Here is a 21,487-nt window from a genome sequence, read left to right as displayed (position 1 = left end):
TCACAAAATAAAACATAACACATTTCTTGTAGTGAATCTTATTTCGTTCGTTCTATTATGGCATTATTTTGACAAAGCTATGTCAAAATTCTGCCAAGTAGAGAAATAAGAGATGTCTACAAGAAAATAAAATATATATAATAAGAGACATAAAATATGCAATGAAAACAGGCTAACAAAGAGAATATTTCGGAGTAGAATATAAAATTAGCATTGACAAAAATAAAATAAAAACGTTGAAGCCAAAGAGGCTCCTGCTCTATCAGATTCTGGGACGTCATTACGTCCGGAGCGACGTCCCGTATCACAAGCGACGCAGACTGTAGGAGGATGTAGCTCGGACGTGGCTAACACTTAAGTACATGAAAAAAAGGATAATCGCACCATAAAAACTCAATCCAGGATCTGTTATACCAAATGTTTCTGTAAGTATTCACTTGATTGTTGTATTATTGGATCACAGGTGTTTGTTAAATATGTTACCTCGGCGTAAAAAGCCTGAGGTTATGTTTTTCCTTGGTTAGCTCCTATGCTAAATCAGCCCGTTGGTATAGTACAGCAGGCAGTGCTAATTGTCAGACGTTAGCCTTGAAATGCTCACGATCTCAAATGATCATGAAACAAAAGTAATAGCGTTTGTGATTATTTGTTTTTGCACAGTCCCTGGTGTGTCCTATCCTTTGCTAAATGCTGACTGTCTAAAATGTTAAAGGTTCTTGCCGCCTTGCGTAAAACGACTACATTATTTAGCATGAGGCGGTTAGCTTGTTTGCAAGACATGTTGAGCAAAGGAGAACAACTTATTCATTGCCTCCTGACCAGTGTTGGCTGCAACCACAGAAACTGGATCAGACGCTGACCTTGGCAGCTATTGTTTCCTCTATTTCAATTATCTATTTCGTATTTTTAATGTTGTGTATGATGATGTGCTAAATCTCGCATAATTGTGCACAAATAACCTAAGGCATTGTCAGGCGATATCAAATGTGATTTTTATATGCAGACCTTTTAGGTGTCTTTTTCTAATCGGATGTTAAATGTTGAAACTACACTTTAATGTCATTTTGAGTATACACTTGTTGTAATTGAAAGACCAAAAAATCATTTAAGTATTTCAAGTGAATTAAAACCCTTCCATGTTATTTTGTTATGGGTGCTTTTATTGCACAAAGGAAAATTATGCACCCAAACTGATAGCAGGCTTGCCTCTCTACAAACCTGACCTGTAACGGAGCTTGGTGGTACCACCTACCTCTGTTCATGAAGATGTTATTATTTTGCTTGAAATATTCCATAGTATATGGCATAATTGATCTCTCACCATGGATGCTCACCACCATGAATCTTAAGTGCAGCTTTAACTGTTTTATTTTGCAGGAATTCTTTCTTTATTTGGAAGAAAATGACTTGCTGTTGCTGAATGGCAGATTTAAAAGACATTTGTGACTGAGGTAAATTTTTGGAAATGTTTATTTTGTGGAAATAGGGGTGTGGTCTAAGTTTTTTGTTTTACTTACTCCTTTTTCTCAGGAGGCTGGGGGTCCCAGGAATGTACCATGGGGTATGACGTCACCAGATTTACAGGGGAGGTGGATGAAGACCTCTTGTGCCCGATCTGTAGTGGGGTCCTAGAGGAGCCAGTCCAGGTAAAGTTTTTGCTTGTCTTTGTTCAATGCAGAGGGATATTGCAGTCGTAGTAGTATTACAAAATATAAACATATATAAAGTAACTAGACTGTTAAAAGTTTAAATGTGTTCTAATGTAAGGGAAGACACCCAACACATATAAATCAAAAAAGAAAAAATGTGAATTTATTGTTTTTTGTTCAGAAAATATTACTTTTTTTTTTTTTTTTTGCATAATATCTTCATTATATTGTAAAATAATTTATTTTTATAGTTGATTTTCCTTCCTGCAGCAATTACATTCAACATAAACTTTTCTTTTTTTTTTCATTTTTTTTTTTTTTTTTGGTTCTAGGCTCCTCACTGTGAACATGCCTTCTGTAATGCCTGCATCACTCAGTGGTTTGCCCAGCAGCAGATTTGCCCGGTGGACCGCACAGTCGTGACCCTCGCTCACCTCCGGCCAGTCCCCAGGATCATGAGAAACATGCTCTCCAAACTCCAGATCAACTGTGATAACGCAAGCTTCGGCTGCACGGCCACGCTCCGGCTTGATCAGCTGCAGTCTCACCTCAAAGACTGTGAACACAACCCCAAACGACCTGTCACCTGCGAGGAGGGCTGCGGGTAGGAGCAAAACTGTTTAAAGCTGCAACTTTTCTGCTGTAGGATTCACCACCTGCTTGTCTCCACAAAGATGTTATTGCTTTGCCTGGAGTGTTTCGCAGTATTGCATTAAACATATCTATCTCCATGGAGAAAAGCAGGAGGCTGACCCTCTATCAGAATGACATGTGCATCTTCATTCAAGAAAGCATGTTGTGCCATATAAATGCTTATAATGAAAATAAAACGCTTAGTTGACAAATACAAATTTTGGTAGTCTAAGACTTCATTGACTGATTAATCAACTAAGTGACTTAAGGACTACTGCCCTAATTTTCTCATTCATTTTCTGCTCTCAGTCTTGAAATGCCCAAAGATGAAGTCCCCAATCATAACTGTATCAAACATTTGAGGAGCGTCGTGCAGCAGCAACAAACCAAGATTTCAGAGCTGGAGAAAACCGTGGCAGAACATAAGCACCAGCTGGGAGAACAAGTAAGCTATCCTGTTAAAAAGATGGATTACCTGTAAAACTAGTTATTGAAATGGCACCCAAGTAAATATTTGTTCCTTTTGTAGCAATCAAAACATTTACAACAACAACACAACGTGAACTGGAATGTTTAAATTTATGGATTTATTTCAGTGTGTGCCTTCAAAAGAGATCTTCAAAAATGGACCACAAAGACAGTAAAATAAGAATTGCATTTTAAATTACAAATGCTACAGTTGTATAGACTGCTTAACAACCTGCTCTAGAGGACAAAATATCCAGTCTTCATTGGGTCCTATCTATGTTCAAAAAATTGTCCTCACTCCTAAACTGCATTGACCTACTTTGTTTTTATATTTGTTATAACGGTGATTTTGTCTTTAAGAAACGGGATATTCAGCTGTTAAAGGCGTACATGAGAGCGATCCGCAGCGCCAACCCAAACCTGCAGAACCTGGAGGAGAGCATCGAGTATAATGAGATTTTGGAGTAAGTTAAAATTTCTAAACCATTTTTGAAAAAGTACTATAAAGTAAAGGACCTAACAAATATTTGCAGAATAAAATCTAATATGGATTAAATTGTTATTCATTTAATAATTCAGCTCTCTTTGCTATGGATGTTTGTTGTTTGTTGGCATGTGTTTTATATTCAGATAACAATAATGATCATCAAAATACAATTACTTATTTTAATTGATATGGAGGGGGCAGTATGTGTGTCTGTGAAGGAATGTTCAACAGTTACCATGGTGACACAATGCCCTCATTAGCAAACACTGCCAAATAAGTTTTAAGAAAAAATACAAAATTGATTTAAATGACACATTCAGGAGCCTGTGATCAATACGAATGTTCATGGTCATTTTTAGGATTTTCAAAAAAAAAAGAAAAGGGTGAATCAGACTAACTTGGATGTAACTCTATTTTTATTTGAGAGAGACTTGTTTAACAGCACAAAAGCGGCTCACCTTTCCCGCTAAATCAAGCCTTTATGATCAGATTGTGTTAAAACAAAACTCAGATTAAAGTCCAACTTGAGCAACAGAACTTCTGACAGCACTCTAGTTAGCTTGCTTTGGGTCTGCATCTTCGAAACTCTGGCATCAAAATTTATGAATTACAGGTGTTTGCATAGCTCAAAAACTTTGAAAAACATGCATTCTCACTGTGAGCAAGGTCACCTCTCCACATATGTAACTTGGCATGATGGCATCACCTTCTTGTCTCCATAGAGACAGACAAGTTCAAAGCCATACTTTGTAACGTTCCAGATTTTAAAGAGACCCCAGGAAGACTAGCTAACCTTCAGGTACAGCTAACAGGGATGCTAATAAACAAGTAAAGAAATCTCCATGAAGACAATTCAGACAAGCAAGTTGCCGGCTTTCAACAGAAAAGTTATATAGTGCACCTTTAGCATTTGTCACCCTAACCATTGCTGTTTGTCTTGTGCACAGATGGGTGAACTCCATGCAGCCGGCCCGTGTCACTCGTTGGGGGGGCATGATCTCGACTCCAGATGCCGTGCTCCAGGCGGTCATCAAACGCTCCCTCATCGACAGCGGCTGCCCCCTCTCCATCGTCAACGACCTCATTGAGAACGCCCACGAGAGGAACTGGCCTCAGGGACTGGCCACACTCGAGACACGGCAAATGAACAGGCGTTACTACGAGAACTACGTCGCCAAACGTATCCCCGGGAAACAGGCTGTCGTGGTGATGGCCTGTGAAAACCAACATATGGGAGAGGATATGATTCTGGAGCCCGGCCTGGTCATGATTTTTGCACTCGGCGTGGAGGAGATTTTATAACTGTAAATCTGCAAATGTTTTCTGGGGACGATGCCTGAGTAGAGTAATAAAAACATTAAAAACTGACGAACAAATCTGACGTTTTCAAATGGAAATGGAAACACAAGGAGATATACAGTACAAGCTTGATACCGATAATAATGGTAGGCCTGTCACAATAACACATTTTGAAGCATGATATACTGCTAAGTAAATGAAAATGATAAACAATAATATTTAAAAGAATTGTGCCACTGACACCATTGCTGGGTTTCAAATAACATCACAACATTCTGTAGGGCAATAATGTTGAATACAGATGGGGGGCAGCCAAAAATTTATATTGTCAAAATGCAGGTTTTTCTTGTAATACACTGAATTTGGTGGTCTAGTAAATAATGGAAATTATCAGGTTCAGCATTTTCGTATTTATTTGTGAGACATTTCATGGGAAAGTACAATGTAATCAATAGGGAAAACTGGCTCTTGCCCCCATCTGGGAGTATTTCTAGAATTTGAAATCCACTAATATCTCTAAAGTAGGATTATCCCCAAAAAATAAAAGTAAGATATTGTTAAAAAAAAATAAACAGCATTGAATTAATAGAAGAAATGAAACACTTAAGTAGTTTGTTTGTGGAAGAAGTTATTTTTTGATCCTCTGCATCTCAAATCTTATCATAGTAAAGAAAATTAACAAAAAGTCACTCACTACTACAAAGAAAAAGTACCCATGATAAATATGGACCTCTAATATTAACCCTCTATCATTTACGGAAGTTGTTATAGTAATTATCGTGACAGGCCCAGATCGAGATGTACATGATCTTTGCACATGATGTGGAGGTGATTTTATAACTGTAAATCTGCTAATGTTTTACTTGAGGAGAAGCCTGAGCAAAACAATAACAAACCAATTCAAACTAACATTACTTGCATTCTATACTGTACATGAGCAGAAAACACTATATGATAATAGCATTTTGAAGAATACCACAGTTTCTATACTTCTTTAGAAAGCTTTTGTCGAATTACAGTTTACAATCAGGTTAAAACATGCTTCCAGCCATGGAGGCCACCTTATCTTAAAGGGGAACACTGCATAGGCGCTAGTCCAACCTTATACCGATGCCTTACCACATTTATACAATAGGTTTTGTTCACAGTTGAAATACAGTTACAGTTGAAATAACATTAAAACTGTAATAATTTCTGATGCAGGGCAGGGGCCTATAAAGACTATGAATAATTTACTGTTTTGAGAAACAAATTTCCAAATAATATTAAACATAATGTTTTTTGTTGTTAATTGGATTAGCCAATTTCCCAAATTAATATTGCTTAAAGTAATGTTTCTAGTGGATGATCTGCCACCTGCTTGTCTCAGTGGAGATCTTTAATGCTCTGTCTGAAATGTCCCACAGTACGGATTTAAACTTGTATATCTTGCATTTATGTTTTTGTTGCCGAAGTATATTTGACTTTTTCTCAGTTGTTTCTATTGGAATTAATGCCATACTGTGGAACATTCTTGGCAAAACAATAATTTTCTTAACAGAGATATTGAGACGTTTCTGCGGACCCTTCACCAGGAATGAATCTTCAAAGTCATTTCAAATGACAACAATCAGTCATTTGAATAATTTAGTAATGAATTCTGCCCCCTGCCTTAATTCTAAACTGTTGGCTCTGAAGAATGTCACGTGAACCAAACCTATAGACACTCTGATGGACACTGATAGATAATGATCAATTTAAAAGCAGCCATTTACAGTGTTTTTAGTGCATTATCTTATCTGGAAGTTCGTCTTCGAATGCAGACCGTAACAAACACAGTCACCTCTTGTGTACATTCTTGTAAATAGAAATACTATATTGAATTATAACATTCAAGATTCATCTCGCTGTAAAGTGTGATTTTGAAATGATTGATTCTTTTAAAAAGGTGCTCTATGTAACTTTTCTGTTAAGAGAGCCGCCACCTGCTTGTCTCCATGGAGATCTCAAACCTATCAATCTTGCATTTATACATGTACAGATGATTTTACTGCTCAAAAATACCTTGTCAAACCTGCCTTCTTGATGTCACCTCTCCACAGAGCTGACCTGTAATGTTGTGTTACCTGCTTGTTTGTACGGATATATTTGTTTAAAGTAAATACTGTGGAACATTACAGGAAAAGCCATGACATCTCTGTTGAGCCAAGCAGAAAAGTTCCATAGTGCACCTTTAATTCAGCCTGTGTTACTCTGCTGAAAAGTTTACTTAGTTGGAGATTTTTTTGTGTAAATTTCACACGACTTCCTGCTTCTTTTTAGATTGTCTGAACCTTCTGTGCCATTCGTTTGTATTTATTGTGTTGCCTTTTACGGAAAGTCGTGTTAAATGCTTGAAATTGTCACAGTTCGATGTATAGAAGATGCCTCTAAAATATGCATTCGAAGTCTATGGGGCTGATGAAAAATGTGATTGTCTATTTGTTTTTCTGTTGTTGAAGATTTCAGTTTATTCTAGGGATGTAACAATAACCGAAATACTGAAATATCGTATTGTCAAAAGCCTCACAATAATGTCGTGGGCTGTCACAATACATAAAATTACAAGCTTCTTTGCTTAAATGTAGAGATCGACCGATAATAGTGTTTGTCATGGCCGATACTGATGCTGATTGTTTAAAGAGACCAATTTAGTCATTTTCCCTGTAAATATATTGAAAATTGAAATTACTAACATGAATACTGCCTATATTTTTGTACTGCACTGCATAATTTATAATAAGGAAAAATAATCTCAGTAGAAATATTTTTTAGACACTCGCAACCCTCATCTTTCTTTAAAAAAAAAAACAAAAAAACTTTATAAGCAATTGATGAGCCCAAATATCTGTCTAGGCAGGGGAGCTGAGGCCGATGGTCAATACGCAGGTCCAAATATCAGATTGATATATATCCGTCCGTCTCTACTTAAATACATTGTTTTACTGTAGCAAGTGTTTTAAAAGCAAAAAGTAACTATCTACAATATCGCAGTAAATATCGTACCGTGAGATTCGGATATCTTTACATCCCTAGTTGATTCATCGCTACATATTGACCATTATTAATACAGTTTAATTTTATTGTTCATAATAGTAGTGTGGCTATAGAAAAATGCATTTACATTTTCTGTTATGACTTTTGAGAGATGTAATATTCCACCATATCTCATGTATACTAATGGCCAGATAAGAACGTACAGTAGTCATCTGGTTAAAAGCCTTCAAATCATTCATTGAATAAATTTGCATTGTGCCCTTTGTTGATGCTCTCCAGGTAAAGTTTTCATTTGTTTTGTGTCTGTTAATATTATGTGAAGGAATTAAATGCTCAAATGTTAATCAAACACATGACGTGGACATTTTTTAACAGATTATTAACAAACTAACGTGACATTTCCAGTTGCAATGTTGCTGTAAAATTACATTGATACTTTGCATTCCTTGGGGGTGTGATGCTAACTGTAGGCACTGCTCTGTCTGAAGCTCTATTATACTTTAATTTGAGTTTTATTTTAACATAATCTGACCAGGAAGAGCTAACTTGGTTGGAACTATAACAGATAAGCTGATTTGTGCTGTCAAATAAGTCTATCACACATAAAATTACAGTCACAAGCTGGCTAGCATTAGCCAACTGTTTTTCAGTTAGTCGCTCTCAATTTGTCAAACATCAAACCTGAACAGGACCATGAACGCTCGGACTGACCACAGACTCCTGAAAATGTGCTGTTTAAATCCATTTTGTTTGCTTCTTTGAGTTTTCAGATTATCTTAAAACATTTTTGACAGTGTTTGCTAATGTGTGCATTGTGTCTCCATGGTAACCGCTGAACATTCCACCATAGAGATTCATGCAGAACACCCCCAACGTGATGTCACTTCAAAGTATCAATAACTTGCACTACTTAACAATTTAATTAATATTATGCTCGATCCAGCTATTTTATGAGGACCCCAAAACTAATTCTACTCCACTGAAAATAATGTGGTTTTTTTTGTTTATTTTTAATTACATGTTTTGTAGATTTTTTTTAAAATAAATATTACAAATAAATTTTCTGTACCTTTTGTCTAGTCAACCATTGGGAACCACACTGGAACCACTGCTCTACAGTAAATAGGCAACTTATATTAGTATTTACAATATAATTAGATTTAAGTCGGGGCCACCAATAATAACTCCGAGTCTATTCAGTAGAATGTTACTTTTTTGTTTATTTTTTAATTGTATTATTATTATTATTATTATTATTATTATTATTATTATTATTATTATTATTATTATTATTATTATTATTATTGTTGTTGTTGTTGTTGTTGTTGTTGTTGTTGTTGTTGTTGTTGTTATTTACTTCGAAATAATAATGGTTGAGGCTGGTGTAAAACAGTATATTTAAACAAATATCTGCAAACTATGGGCTTGGGGCTCCACTAGAACCACTGCTCTACAGTAACTAGGCTATTTATGTAGAAATTTACAAAATAATCAGGTCTATTAGCTTTCTATACTATATGTGAGTTTCAGCTTGCTGCTGTAAGGTGCCATTTTGAGGACAGGTGACCATTCAGAAGATATAGGCTACTATTTTGTTTTGAATTGATCAGTTGATTGCTATTACAACAGTCTGAAGCCCATGGATAGGCTACCACCTCACAGGCTGAAAGATCCTTAAAGTACTGGCTCTTTTCACACCCCCCAAAAAAAAGATTTGGCTTTCCGAGTACCACCAGATCTATAACAGGACTATTTGAGGTCTAATCTACATCATTGGTGCTTAGTTCTAAACAATAAATTATCCAAAGAACAAAAACATGAATAAAATGAACTCTAAATTAGACAAACCCACAAACTGAAGAGCTGTCCAAGTGTCACCTGAATGAGCTTGCGTTCCACAACTTGAGAAACATAGCCTTATATATTTTTGTAATGGGATTTTAAATGAGTACACTGTTTGAAGTACAGATTGCTGTAACTTTCCACTTTCTGTCAGTTCCAAGGGCCGTTCTCCTCTGTACAGACCCAGACAGGGCTCTTGTTTTCAGGGCTCTGCAGTTCATTGTGGCCTTAATCCTTCTCAGTGGAATGTGAAATCATGCACTTTGCTCATTGTCTGTTCCTGGTGTGATGAGGCTGCAGCCAAAACATAACAGGTAGGTTCAGTCTTAAATAACAAAAAATGTTTGGCTCTGGTAACATCATAGTGATCTTGGGTGTGTCCAAAATACTAGACCTAGAACTAAGAAGTATCCATTCATGTGGAAAAGTTGTATAAAAAAAAATCTGTATGAAGTAATAGGGTTGTGACCTCAAAATAAAATAAATACCCAGGCACAAACTGATACTAAAACTATTTATCTCTATGACAAATAGAATAAGAGCACTTGTTAAAATAAATAAATATAATAATAATAATAATAACAATAATAATAATAATAATAATAATAATAATAATAATAATAATAATAATAATAATAGCAATAATAATAATAATAATAATAATAATAATAATAATAATAATAATAATAATAATAATAATAATAATAATAATAATAATACTTTGCCCCAATTAAAATAAAGAAATAAAATAAATCAAATATATTAGGCTCCTAAAATAATCCTGCGTGTGACCTGTTCAAATGAAGTGGGTTTAAAGTTTTTATGTTAAATAGATAATATGCCATTAATGCAGTAGGGCTGTTTTTAAAGTAGGCATTTCTGCAGTGTTGTAGGCCTGTAGTCTTTTAGTTGGCATGTTTTTCCTCAAATACCAGAAGGACAATTAAGCGTGCTAAATTTAACTCTTTACTAACCTCTTTGGGGACTCTCCCTTGACGTGTATTGAAACGCTCTGGTTTAGAAACAGCGCTTTGCACACAGAGTGATTCATAATGACTGACACCTCTGAAGCGGCGCTGTAGGACCGTCATTTCCCCGTCATGTGAGCTGTGGAAGTTTGCAGGGGGCGTGTGAGAGAGCGCAGCCGACAGAAGAGAGGCACAGGCGGGCGGTCCTTCACTCTCAGCTCTCCACACTCGACCCACGGCCCCTGCTGTCTGCGCCTGCCCGAACTTAGCGCACACTTTGCCTCCAAAACACCGCTATCTGACCGGCTTCTCCGACCGCACCGCTAAGACTTGACTAAACACCGCAACGGAGCAGGTAAAAGAGCACGTTTGTCGCTATTGTGCTGAAGTTTTGCACGGTTTGGTGGAATATTTAGGTGCTATTGTAGTGCGTGGCTGATAAGGCTGGAGAATACAGCAGAGAGGAGACACGAGGTAACTTTACAAGAATCTACCATGCCCAAACCAAATGTGTGCGTGCGTCATGAGCGCGTAATACACTCCACTGTGAACTGTAAAAGCCTTTGTGTGTTAGTGTGTGAATGAACAGTGTGCTCACCTCATGTACGGTGTGTGTTTGCCTCATAGTGATTTGTTCTGTCGCTCCTGCAGGGGACACCCTTCAGCGCACACAACGCTATTTTTAGTATCTTCAGGAGTTGTTGTGGACGTTTTAGAAATATCACTTTTATTTTTAGGATTTTAAGCTTGTTAGTGCACTATTCATATATATTTTAATGTATATATAGCTTTCCTCAATAGTTAAAACTGCCATTTGGCTCCATGGTGATGCTGTTAACACTTGGAATATTCCACAGCGTGATATTAAACGTATATATCTCCATGGAGAAAAGCAGGGGACGCCACCAGGCTGCGTTACGAGTCAGATCTGTGTAAAGGCAATCCCGCTCACAGTAAGAATGCATGTTTTTCAAGCAATTTTAAAATATCTGTCGCTGAATAAATGTAGAAGTGAAAATGTTCAAGGCAACGTAATAATCATGGGAACAAGTGGACAAAAATGAAATAGTCTGTTACATTGTTGTATTAAATTGTGTTGCCTAACAGCCTATATCAGAGTGGAATGTTGAATTGAAAATCCATTCTTGGAATAGGCCACCTGAGTAAAAGTACTTCACTTGCAATGCAGAGTGAATGCTGAGTGTACCCCTATCCCAACTTAACCAAACAGGGCTGAGAAGTGCTGATAGATAATTGTTCAGATTACAGCTTTACATTTCATCACTAAGACAAGGCTGCAAAAAGTGAATTTACAATTTGAGTAGTGGCAAATAGCAAAGACAGCAGTTATGTAAGTCATTTCAACATATGATTCCCTCCTATAAAACATGCTGTAGTTGTACCTCTGCTTACTCTTCTGAAATGCATAGGATTCTTGTGTTTGTTTAGCAGTTCATATTTCAGTCTTTTGTCAAATCGTATTGTTCTTGGATGTCTTTAAAATGTGCACTGTGAACAGAATAGTAGATAATAAAATTTTACTCAATTTCTCTACTTAGAAAAATGCTTCATACAGTGGAATATAATTTTATACTAAATGTTCTTTAATATTACAATGCGGTCGTACAAGTTCTGATCGAGACCATTTTAAAACGTAAAGGAAACATCCAGTTGTGTAGTGATTTTTGTCCATGTCAATACTTAGTTATTGATTAGTATCTGGGGATTGCTTTTCTTTGCTTTCTTTCTCTTTTTTAGCAGCTCTAGAACAGAATCCTAATTTCTAATGTAACTTGCAAATCCAATCACAATCACAGTTAGATGTATAATTTCCCCCCAGCATTTCCCCTCTAACTAAACCCATGTTAAAATTATATTGCAAAAGCCTTAAATAATAATAAGTTGTAGGCATATATTTGTTCCATTGCTGCACGTCCTAATGGAGCTCATTTGTCTGTATCTATGTTCAGGCGATCAATAACATGGAGTGGGTCATTTATGTCTCATGTTAACAGAGTCATGACGCTGTAGCTGATTATGTCCTGCATCAAGTCTAATCGAGATAAAAAAACATATTAAGACAAAATTACAACCAGAGCTGTTGAGTCTGGGGTGAAATGGTGACACAGTGGGTTCAGCCTTTACCCGTTAACCAGATGAGACATGTTTCAGGAATTTCCTGGTTGCGAATAACGATGTCATTGTGTCCTTGGTTGTGGTGATGTACATATTTGAAATGATTTTGGGGTCAGTATATTCTTTGATACCATAATAATAATAAAAAGACATTTTTTTTTGACAATGGAGTGCAATTTTCAACCCACAACACAACTTTCTGCTTAGCTTGAAATGTTCCGCAGTATGGCATTAAACATTTATTCAATCACAGACATTTTGTTTGTTTGTTTGTTTTTGGTTTGTATTCTTGCTTTGAGAGAGATCTGACTTGTAACTTGGCCTGGTGATGTCAGCTGCTTGTCTGCATTGAGATAGATGCGTTAAATGCCATACTGCTGAACATTAAAGACAACGTAATAACATCTCCATGGAAACAAGCAGGTGGTGGTCCCTCGATCAGAAAGCTACATGGTGCACTTCAATGTTACGTAAGCTTCAATTGTATCATATTTATGTCTTTACACAGTGATAATAAGGGATTCATAGGGACAGGTTGGGCATCTGATTTAAACATTTACTGTGCAGCTATGAACATGTACTTGGACCATTATCTTCCAAACATTTAACTTGATTGCATTTTACATTCACTTTTTGTGCAATACTTGAACCTCAATATTAAAAAGCCCATTTTAGCACATTTCTGGGTTTATTGCAAAAATTATTGTGAAGCGAGAATAAAACTGAAATATTAATTTTTGTCCATATCACCCACTTTGACTAAATTACAGTGGTAAATAGTGCAAATCGCCATCAATATTCAAAACCAGAAGCTGAATCTCGGATGTGGGGGTGCATGTGATATTGACAAATTAATTGATCTGGTTTTCAGATAATAATCAATACCTGGAAATGCTCCGGTTGAGGTTCGAGTATCGTACAAAAAGTGAATGGACTGTGAAATTAAACACAAAAGTGCAGAGATGTATCATGCGATTACACTGTAGGTTTGTGTGTGTTTTTCTGTCATGTTGGTAGTTTTCTTATTAGTAATAATACTCTAAAATTGTAATTTACTCTATTGTAAATTTGCATAGTTTCAAAAATAGCAATATCAATATTATCTCGTAGACTAAACACTGACATCCCCTGATGAGGTGGGTGTCAAAGAAAATGGAAACCCAGAAACAATTAAATACTAAAATTAGTGTTCAAGCTAGACATTTTGAGCAAGTGTCAGTACTGAAAATAATTACATAAATATGACCAAGTTGGATGTTTCGAATAATTTTAGAACGGTCGTCATCTGTGGGTGTGGTCACATTTTTTGGACTGGGATTTATGTGGAACTAAACCAGAATTAAATGGGCTGAACTAGACCAGGACTAAATCAGGACTAGATCAGGACCAAACCAAGTCCATATTAGGACTAAACATGGGCTCAAACCAGAACCAAACCAGGACAAGAATGAACCAACCCCAAATCAGTACTAGTATAAGACCACATGGTAATATTAAAGGTGCACTCTGTAACTTTTCTGGTTTAGGTTACGCTACAAGCTTGTTTTCAGAGATGTTATTGCATTTTCACTACAATAAGTGTTTTTATTGCTGAAAAACATTCGCCTCTCAACAGATCTGACTTGGCCCAGTAGCGTCACTCGCTCGTCTACATTGAAATAGGTATTGTTGCCATACTGTGGAACATTCTGTAACCCATAGCATCGCCATGGACACAAGCAGTATACACCCTTCAGCAGTGCGTCTTCGAAGAAAGTTCTATTTTTACATTGAAAATTCCATCCTATTGTTCAGAAAAATGTTGTAATTGTCATTGCGGTGATCTAAATCGGTATTGAGCCTTTTGAAATCACGTTTGACATTTTAGTATCTTGACAACACTGAAACTAACTGACATATCGTATCTTATCAACGTTCAAAAGAAGCCTCTGATGTAATGTAATTTCTATTGTAATGTCATATTTGGTTGAACACTGTACAGTTGAGTGGGCTCCCTGTGATTCTCTATAAAAGCTGCGGTGCGTGTCTGAGCAGGTCGAGAGACTTTGTGCTGAACCCTGAGTGATTTTATTCAAGGCGCCTCCACAAAACCATTACATAAGTCCAAGTCTGAGCTCTGTGATGATGGGCAGCACAAACAGTGGGTCTGCCTCGCCTACATTTTCCAAGAGGCGGGTGATTCATGCAGCGGTGAATGTCCTCGCCGTTTCACATGTTTTGGTTCGTCTTCTGTCCGTTCACTCGCACCCACGGCTCTCAGCTCAGTTCCTCCATAGCCGAGCCCATGGGGAAGCCCTGGAGTTTAAAGACTTGTTCATTTTGAGTTCACTGCGGTGTTATTGCTGATGTGATTGCATTTCTCATACGGGTGATATCAGACAGACAAAAATAGTGTTTTTAGGCTATGCAGTGTATTTTCTTATAGGTCTGTGGGTGAAAAAGGACTGTGGCAGAGTTTGTAGTAAAATTAAATGACATAATTTGGGGAAAATAATCAAAATTATATACATACATACATAAAATATTGGCCATCGGTTGCTCTAGATTCTAATCCTGGCACCAGCAAAACCTCATATCAGTCGATCTCTAAAGGAAACTGCTGGTGAAGTATTGTTGGTACTAATAATTTCCGTGTACTCTGAGGATATTGCAGTGCTGTAGAATCAGGTTAGTCATGACCTCTGCTTTGGAAGGTCAAATGCTGTGTGGGAGGGGCTTCTGCTGGGGAACACCGAGCTGTGCCTGGCGTCTCCCTCCTCCCCCTCACTCGGCGTTATCTTGCTCACTTTATCCATTTCCTCTCCTCTTTCTCACTTTCATCTCTCAGTTCTTCCCCTTTTCTCTCCTTTGCTCTGCCCTCCTTTTCTCTCTGTTTTATCATCTCCCTCTCTGTCCTTCCTTTCCCCTTTTTTCTCTCACTCACCTCTCTCCAACCCTTCTCCCTTTCCTCCCTCTTTTGCCATTTTCTTCCTTCGATCTCTATCTCATTCTCTGGCTCCCTCCTTTTCTCTCCCCCTCCTATCTCTCCTTCTTTTATATCCACCTCCCTCTCTTTCTCTCACTCTCTTTCTCTCCCTCCCCTCTTCCTCTACTATATATATCATCTGCTTTTACTCTCCCCCTCTCATTCTCTCTCTTACTCTCCCCCTATCTCTCTCCCCTCTGCCCTGTCTATCTTTCTCTTTATTTTACTTTCCCCTCTTTCCTTGCTTTTTCCCCTCTTTTCTCTCACTTCGTCTTTTTCTCAATATCCCTCCTCTCCCTCCTTTTTCACTAGTCTCTCCCCCTGCTCTTTCTCTCTCTACTTTTTCTCCTTTACTTCCCTCTCCCCCTCCTATTTACCCTGTCTCTTTCTCTTTTTCTTCTCTCTCTCCCTCTCCCTCTACCTCCTCTCCGCTTCCCCTTCTCTCTCCTTCTTTTCCCTCCATCTCTCTCCCTCCTCTCGGTCCCTCTCTCCCACCACCCCTCCTCTTCTTCCCTCTTTGTCTCTCCCACACTCTTTACCTGTTAGTCACCCGTTACAGAACAGCAGCTGTGAAGGGAAACTCTTTCCATAGCAACGGGCCTGTCCTCCGTCGCCCTGATGTAATATGTACGCACTTCACTCAGGTCATCGCTTCATTCGAGCTCAAGAAATAACTTGTCCACTTCACACAGTGTTCAGAAAACCTCGCTAGACTTTTCCAACCACAGGGCTGCGAAAAATAAATCTTGCCTTGTTTAAAATGTCTGGATGTAAGAAGCTGGTTTGTCAAACGTATCGAAAATCAGATACTAATCAATACTAAAACTAGTATCGAAATTAGATACTTAGATCATCTTAAAACAGATTTAACAGTCAAGGTCCATCAAGTAAATAAATTCATCTTAAGGGTGCATTATGGAACTTTTCTGCTTGTTTCCATAGTGATGTTATTGCTTTGTTTAGAATGCAGAACGGCTTCAAACTTATCCATCTTGTATTTATTAAATCATGGGTGTTTTAATTGCTGAAAAATGCCTTGGAAAAAAGGATGCATTCTGACTGCGAGGGGGTGTCCTATTCACAGATCTGACATGTAACTAATTGGCCTAGTCGTGCTTCCATGCTTGTCTCCATGGAGATAGATTTGTTTAATACCATCGTGTGAAACATTCAGGCAAAGGAATTACATTGAGACCTTCCACCACAGAAGTACACAGTGCACCGTGAGCTCATCTAGATGTTCAGTTTTGCGGGTTAAATTTAAAAACGTGCACAATGCAAATGTGTCAGAAGTGCAGGTTTCCTTGACTCAGGGCGTGGGCGTTACAGCAGCTTGCACAAACACAGCAGCGCGTTAAAGGTCGGCCCCCGAGTTACATGGACTCATTCTTGTAAAGAGACTGCTTTATGGTTGGACCTGGGTGCAGCCTGACAGTACAGTAATACTGTCCTACTTATTTTTATCTGTTAGTATAAGATTTCAAAGTGTAATCACAAAGGAACAATTGAAGGTGCACTTTAGAGCTTTTCAGATGGGGGGGATCTGCCACATGCTTGTCACATGCTTGTCACACAAAGTTATTGCTTCAATTGGAATGTTCCATGGTATGACATTAAACTCATATCTTGCATTTATTCAGTTACACATATTTTTATTGCTAAATACATCTTGAAAACCATGTATTCTTACTATGTGCCGAATCACATCTAGACAGTTTTGACCTGTATATTGCCTGGTGACCTGTGGTGGAATGTAACCAGGTAGTAAAGTAAAGTACACATTTTAGATATCTGTACTTTACTTAAGTACGTTTTTAAAGTGGATACTTTTCACTTTCACTTCACTGCTTTTGAGAGAAGGTATCTGCACTTTCTGCTTCACTACATTTTTAACTGGACTGAAAAGTACTATTTTATTATTGTTTGAGATCCGTTCAAAAGTCTGAGGGGTTTATTTTAAAAGTGTTCATAATTTGAGGAAATAAAAATATAAAAAATTTAAATGGCTTCAAAAAATGATTGATTCAGTTGTTTCTGTTGAAGAAAAATCAGCTTAAATCTTAACATTTGAAGCCTCATAAGACCTCAAAATATGCTCAAAATACTTTTACTTTTTACTCTTTAAGTACATTTTTAAGCAGGTACTTAAATACTTTTATTTAAGTAGATTTTTTCATGTGATACTTTTACTTCTTCTAAAACTGCTGGTGTTGCTGCTTATTTTCCATGGAGGTATACACTTTTCATGCCATATTTTGGAAGATCATAGGATAAGTAATAACATCTCCATGGAGACAAAATTACTTTCATGATTAAAAGTATTGCTCCAATATTTTTGATTGAAAACATAATATAATAATGATAATTAATTAATCAATGAATAATTTGTAAAGAATTGTGTTTTGATGTAGATAATATGAATGTACATTTGCAAATTTAAAAAGTGATTAAAGTAAATGTGCCCCATCTCTGTATATTGTTCAGTTGTTGTGTGCTGTGGTTGTCAGAGCGTGTCGGTCAGTGATCATCTCTTATAAAGGCTTCTGACGTCTATGGGAAAGTCTGTTGCTATGTGGAGATCATGATTTTTCTACTGCTATTTACAGAGGCATTAGCAGCTCTGTGCCTTTATGGTTTCAACCTCGGTCACAGTGGTTCTATGCAGAGGTGGGTAGAGTGGCAAAAATGTACATGAGCAAGAGTACAGTTACTTCAGATAATAGTACTCAAGTAGAAGTACAGAGTAATAGTCCAACACTCACTTAACATCTGATTTATAATTTTAACTTAATTAGAAGGACAAAACTTTAGCCTAAATAATGCACTGGTCTCATCGGGACTTTTCAAAGGATAGACACAAAAATGAGAAAAACAAAATCACATCTTAAGGAGCAGTGCAAATGTTCAAATCCAAATCATTTCATATTGTAACGTAAAGCTTCAGTTTCAGCTGGGCAGGTAGCAGTTCCTTACAGTGAGTGGGTTTGAGCTAAAGGTCACATGGTCTAAATTAAGCACTAACAAGCTCTTAACATTCCTCAACGCGTTCTGAAATATTTATGCTGTTTCACTAATCACTTTTAGATGGGCCCATTGTTCTCAAAAGCACAGGAGTTACAGTGGAGTGTAATAGTCAAGTTTTGATTTGAGACAAAGCTATCTCAATTCAACATTAATATTCCAAATACATTTTTTCATGGGGCAAAAAACAGGTTCCCATGAAAAAAACATGAAATCCTTTATTATTATTAGAATAACAACACAATTTAAAGTTCAGATATGGGTTAAAATAGGTTAAGTGTAGGGTTTAGATTAAGGTTTAGCAAGTGGTGACTATGGTTAAGGTTAGAATACGTTTCCAGGAAATGAAAGCAAGACAGTGTATTTGACTTTTTTTTTTTGTTACTACATGATTAAGTGTTAGTGTAGATATTTTAATTTCCCTGTCATTATCATTAGATGTGCCGTAGCAGTATATATTTCATATTATCTATAAGTCAAACAGTGGAGATCATATATTCAAATACTGGTGTGTGGTAAATGGGTCTATTAGGTATTATTCCAGGATGTTGAGAAAGTGTTTAGACAATCATCTATCCATCCATCCTTTTTCATCTGCTTTTCCATTTTCCCCTTGATGATTTGCATACTGTTTTAAGGAAAGTTTTGATGGGTTAAGCTGAATATTGGCAGCTAAATAGTATTAAGTGTCATTATGTGGTGAAGGTGACTAATAAAGTGTTGGCATATATGTACTATCTACCACTCAGAGAAAGTAGAAGCAATTTTTTAACCTGCACATTTGCATAATTAGGGGGAAAAATACCCTGAAACTACTAAGAAATGCATTGAACAAGTGCAAGTGTTTTCTTTTGCCCTGTCAAAACAACTCACATTCAGGATATTAAACTTATATCATGGATTCTGTAGCCATAGTAGTTGGTGCAGATGTGTGGTTTTGTATTGTTTACCACTGGGGAACACCGGGGAAACCATTCTGCTCCACTCTCTGTGCAAATCATTATCTAATCAGGAAGTGAAGAATCTGATTACAGATTGACTGGAGATCCTGCTAAACAACAAATATGATGATATTATTGGCCAGTCTCATCTCAGGATAATTATACTGTGTCCCAAACAGAAGCTGATGTTAGATTATAGATTGATTACTCTTTTATTGCAGATTTTTTAACCGTTCTGTTGTTCAGCTTCAAGTCAACTGTTTTTGTGAAGCCCATTGTCATGAAGTTTGTTTGGTTTTTTTCATTTAGATCTGTATTTTTGGTTTTCTTTTTCTTTTCAAAAAAAAAAAAAAAATCTGATCATTGGCCTGAACCTCATTGGACTAAGGCAGACTTCAAAGCAGTGCAATTTAACACATTTATTTTTCCTTTACGGTCCAAACTCAGCATAAAACCACATGACTTTACTAACAGAGGATTGACTATCGACTAGAGATGTGACATTCGTGAAGGAACAGCCGTTTTGAACAGTTCCTTAACATGAACGGTTGGATCTGGATCTCATTTTTTAGCAAAATCTGTTTCTTTCTACTTTGTCTACATTTTTACACTGATTAACACTGAACCAACCCAACAATCAGCACAGAAGCAGAGCAGGAGACACAAGTGAGCGCTTTGTGCACAAAAAAACATATTTGCCATCATAATAACAGTTAATTATTATTATTGTTTTATTTCGATTTTGTACTATTTGAAAGGTTTAACTCTCTGCCACTCTCAGTTTGAACCATTTTAAACACATCTGAGCCTCGGTCATTTCTCTCTGCGATTAGTTTGTTGTTAAAATGAGTTCTCACATTGGCTTCTGTCATGTTAACAAATTGTAAAAGAGCCAGTCTTTTGAACAGCTCTTTGAAATGAATGGATCCAAATGGATGGATCCCATAAAAGAGCCAAAAGTCCCTCTTAATTAAAAATAAATAAATAAAATAAATAAAAAGAATATTGCCTAGCCCTACTTTAAAAAAACAAAACAAACAAAAAACAAAAAAACAAATAAAAGTCATTGAGTCATTTATTATCATGAATAACTGTAAAATGGATTAATACTTATTTACTTTATTAATCCCTAAGTGCACTGTTCATATATATTCAGATATGTTAATAAGGAAATGGGTAACTTCTCCAATCAGTTAGTTCTGTTGTTGATTTTTATGTATTTCCTTGCTGGAGATTACCTCACTGTGCAGCAGACGTAGTGCTTGGCGACGCACATGACCTTTTGAAGGAATTAAGTGGGGACAAAGTGGCCTGAACTAGAGTGAATGCAGCCTGATTATGTACACCTTTTAGAGACTGACTTTTACTTAGTCTGATCACTAGTGTTTAGTTTACAGTAGTTTACATGTGTGTAATATGAATCCTCTGTCTATGAATCAGCATCTACATCACGCACAGTGTTATCAAAGGCAATACAAAACTACTGGAGATGTAGAGATATAGATATGTAAAAATACTGTGGAATATGATGGACTAGAGACAGCTTTACCTATTGATTGAATTGCACTTTGTCAGGAAATATCCAAAAGGTAAAGGCACAAATGTTGAGTCTGGCTATCTTAACAATATTAATTTTAGCTGCCTCCATCTGTATTAAATATTATTGGTCTATACAATGTTTATAAGCATGTTTGGTGCTGTGGTTGGATAAATATAGTAGGATAAGGGACCTTAAACCTGTGGTACCTGACTTTCAAACCGTACATAAAACACTTTAGCACAACACCGGTATGCATGTATATGAATTCTTGACCACGTTCACACCTTTGAAACAGTTCACACAGCAAAGCAAAGCAGGGCGGACTCTTACCGCAAACTGATTTACTGTGACGTATCAATTATTCATTTATAAGAATCAAATGGGTACATGATCATACATTTTCCTTTCAGATATTTCTCATGCAGACAGTTTAAATAATCCAACATGGAACCAAGTCCAAGTTACTTGAATTAAAAACATTAATCTTGTTTGAAGTAGTTTCGCTGAGTTTGGAATTATTCAG

The 21,487-nt window shown here is 36.8% G+C and overlaps 2 protein-coding genes across 3 annotated transcripts in view; both read left to right on the top strand.

The window, feature by feature from the left end:
* Positions 1-256: 256 nt before the first annotated feature.
* rnf41 (ring finger protein 41) lies at positions 257-7,900 on the top strand. 2 transcript variants are annotated; one of them, XM_033969128.2, is made up of 7 exons: positions 257-425; positions 1,378-1,451; positions 1,531-1,646; positions 1,982-2,253; positions 2,592-2,727; positions 3,111-3,214; positions 4,185-7,900. In XM_033969128.2, the coding sequence occupies exons 3-7, from the start codon at positions 1,557-1,559 to the stop codon at positions 4,537-4,539; spliced, it is 957 nt and encodes a 318-aa protein (XP_033825019.1). In that variant the 5' UTR covers positions 257-425; positions 1,378-1,451; positions 1,531-1,556; the 3' UTR covers positions 4,540-7,900. The 2 variants fall into 2 exon arrangements, with proteins under 2 accessions (XP_033825019.1, XP_055078951.1); XM_055222976.1 differs by having other exon boundaries at positions 303-425; positions 1,534-1,646.
* A 2,599-nt stretch (positions 7,901-10,499) lies between these two features.
* dgkaa (diacylglycerol kinase, alpha a) overlaps positions 10,500-21,487 on the top strand; it is a 48,936-nt gene continuing 37,948 nt past the window's right edge. Inside the window, exon 1 of the mRNA XM_033969127.2 lies at positions 10,500-10,716. The gene's annotated coding sequence lies outside the window, so the exon portion shown is untranslated. The remainder of the gene's footprint in view (positions 10,717-21,487) is intronic.

This window comes from Periophthalmus magnuspinnatus, chromosome 7, assembly GCF_009829125.3.
Source record: "Periophthalmus magnuspinnatus isolate fPerMag1 chromosome 7, fPerMag1.2.pri, whole genome shotgun sequence".
NCBI classification, from domain to species: domain Eukaryota; kingdom Metazoa; phylum Chordata; class Actinopteri; order Gobiiformes; family Gobiidae; genus Periophthalmus; species Periophthalmus magnuspinnatus.
Note: the sequence above shows the minus strand (reverse complement) of the source record. Positions and strands in the feature narration are given on the sequence as shown.

Bases quoted from the DNA above. Each gene is read 5' to 3' on its own strand.
- rnf41 (XM_033969128.2), top strand. From the start codon at position 1,557: ATGGGGTATGACGTCACCAGATTTACAGGGGAGGTGGATGAAGACCTC. The intron at 1,647-1,981 runs GTAAAGTTTTTG...TTTTGGTTCTAG, and splicing joins TCCTAGAGGAGCCAGTCCAG to GCTCCTCACTGTGAACATGC. The intron at 2,254-2,591 runs GTAGGAGCAAAA...TTCTGCTCTCAG, and splicing joins ACCTGCGAGGAGGGCTGCGG to TCTTGAAATGCCCAAAGATG.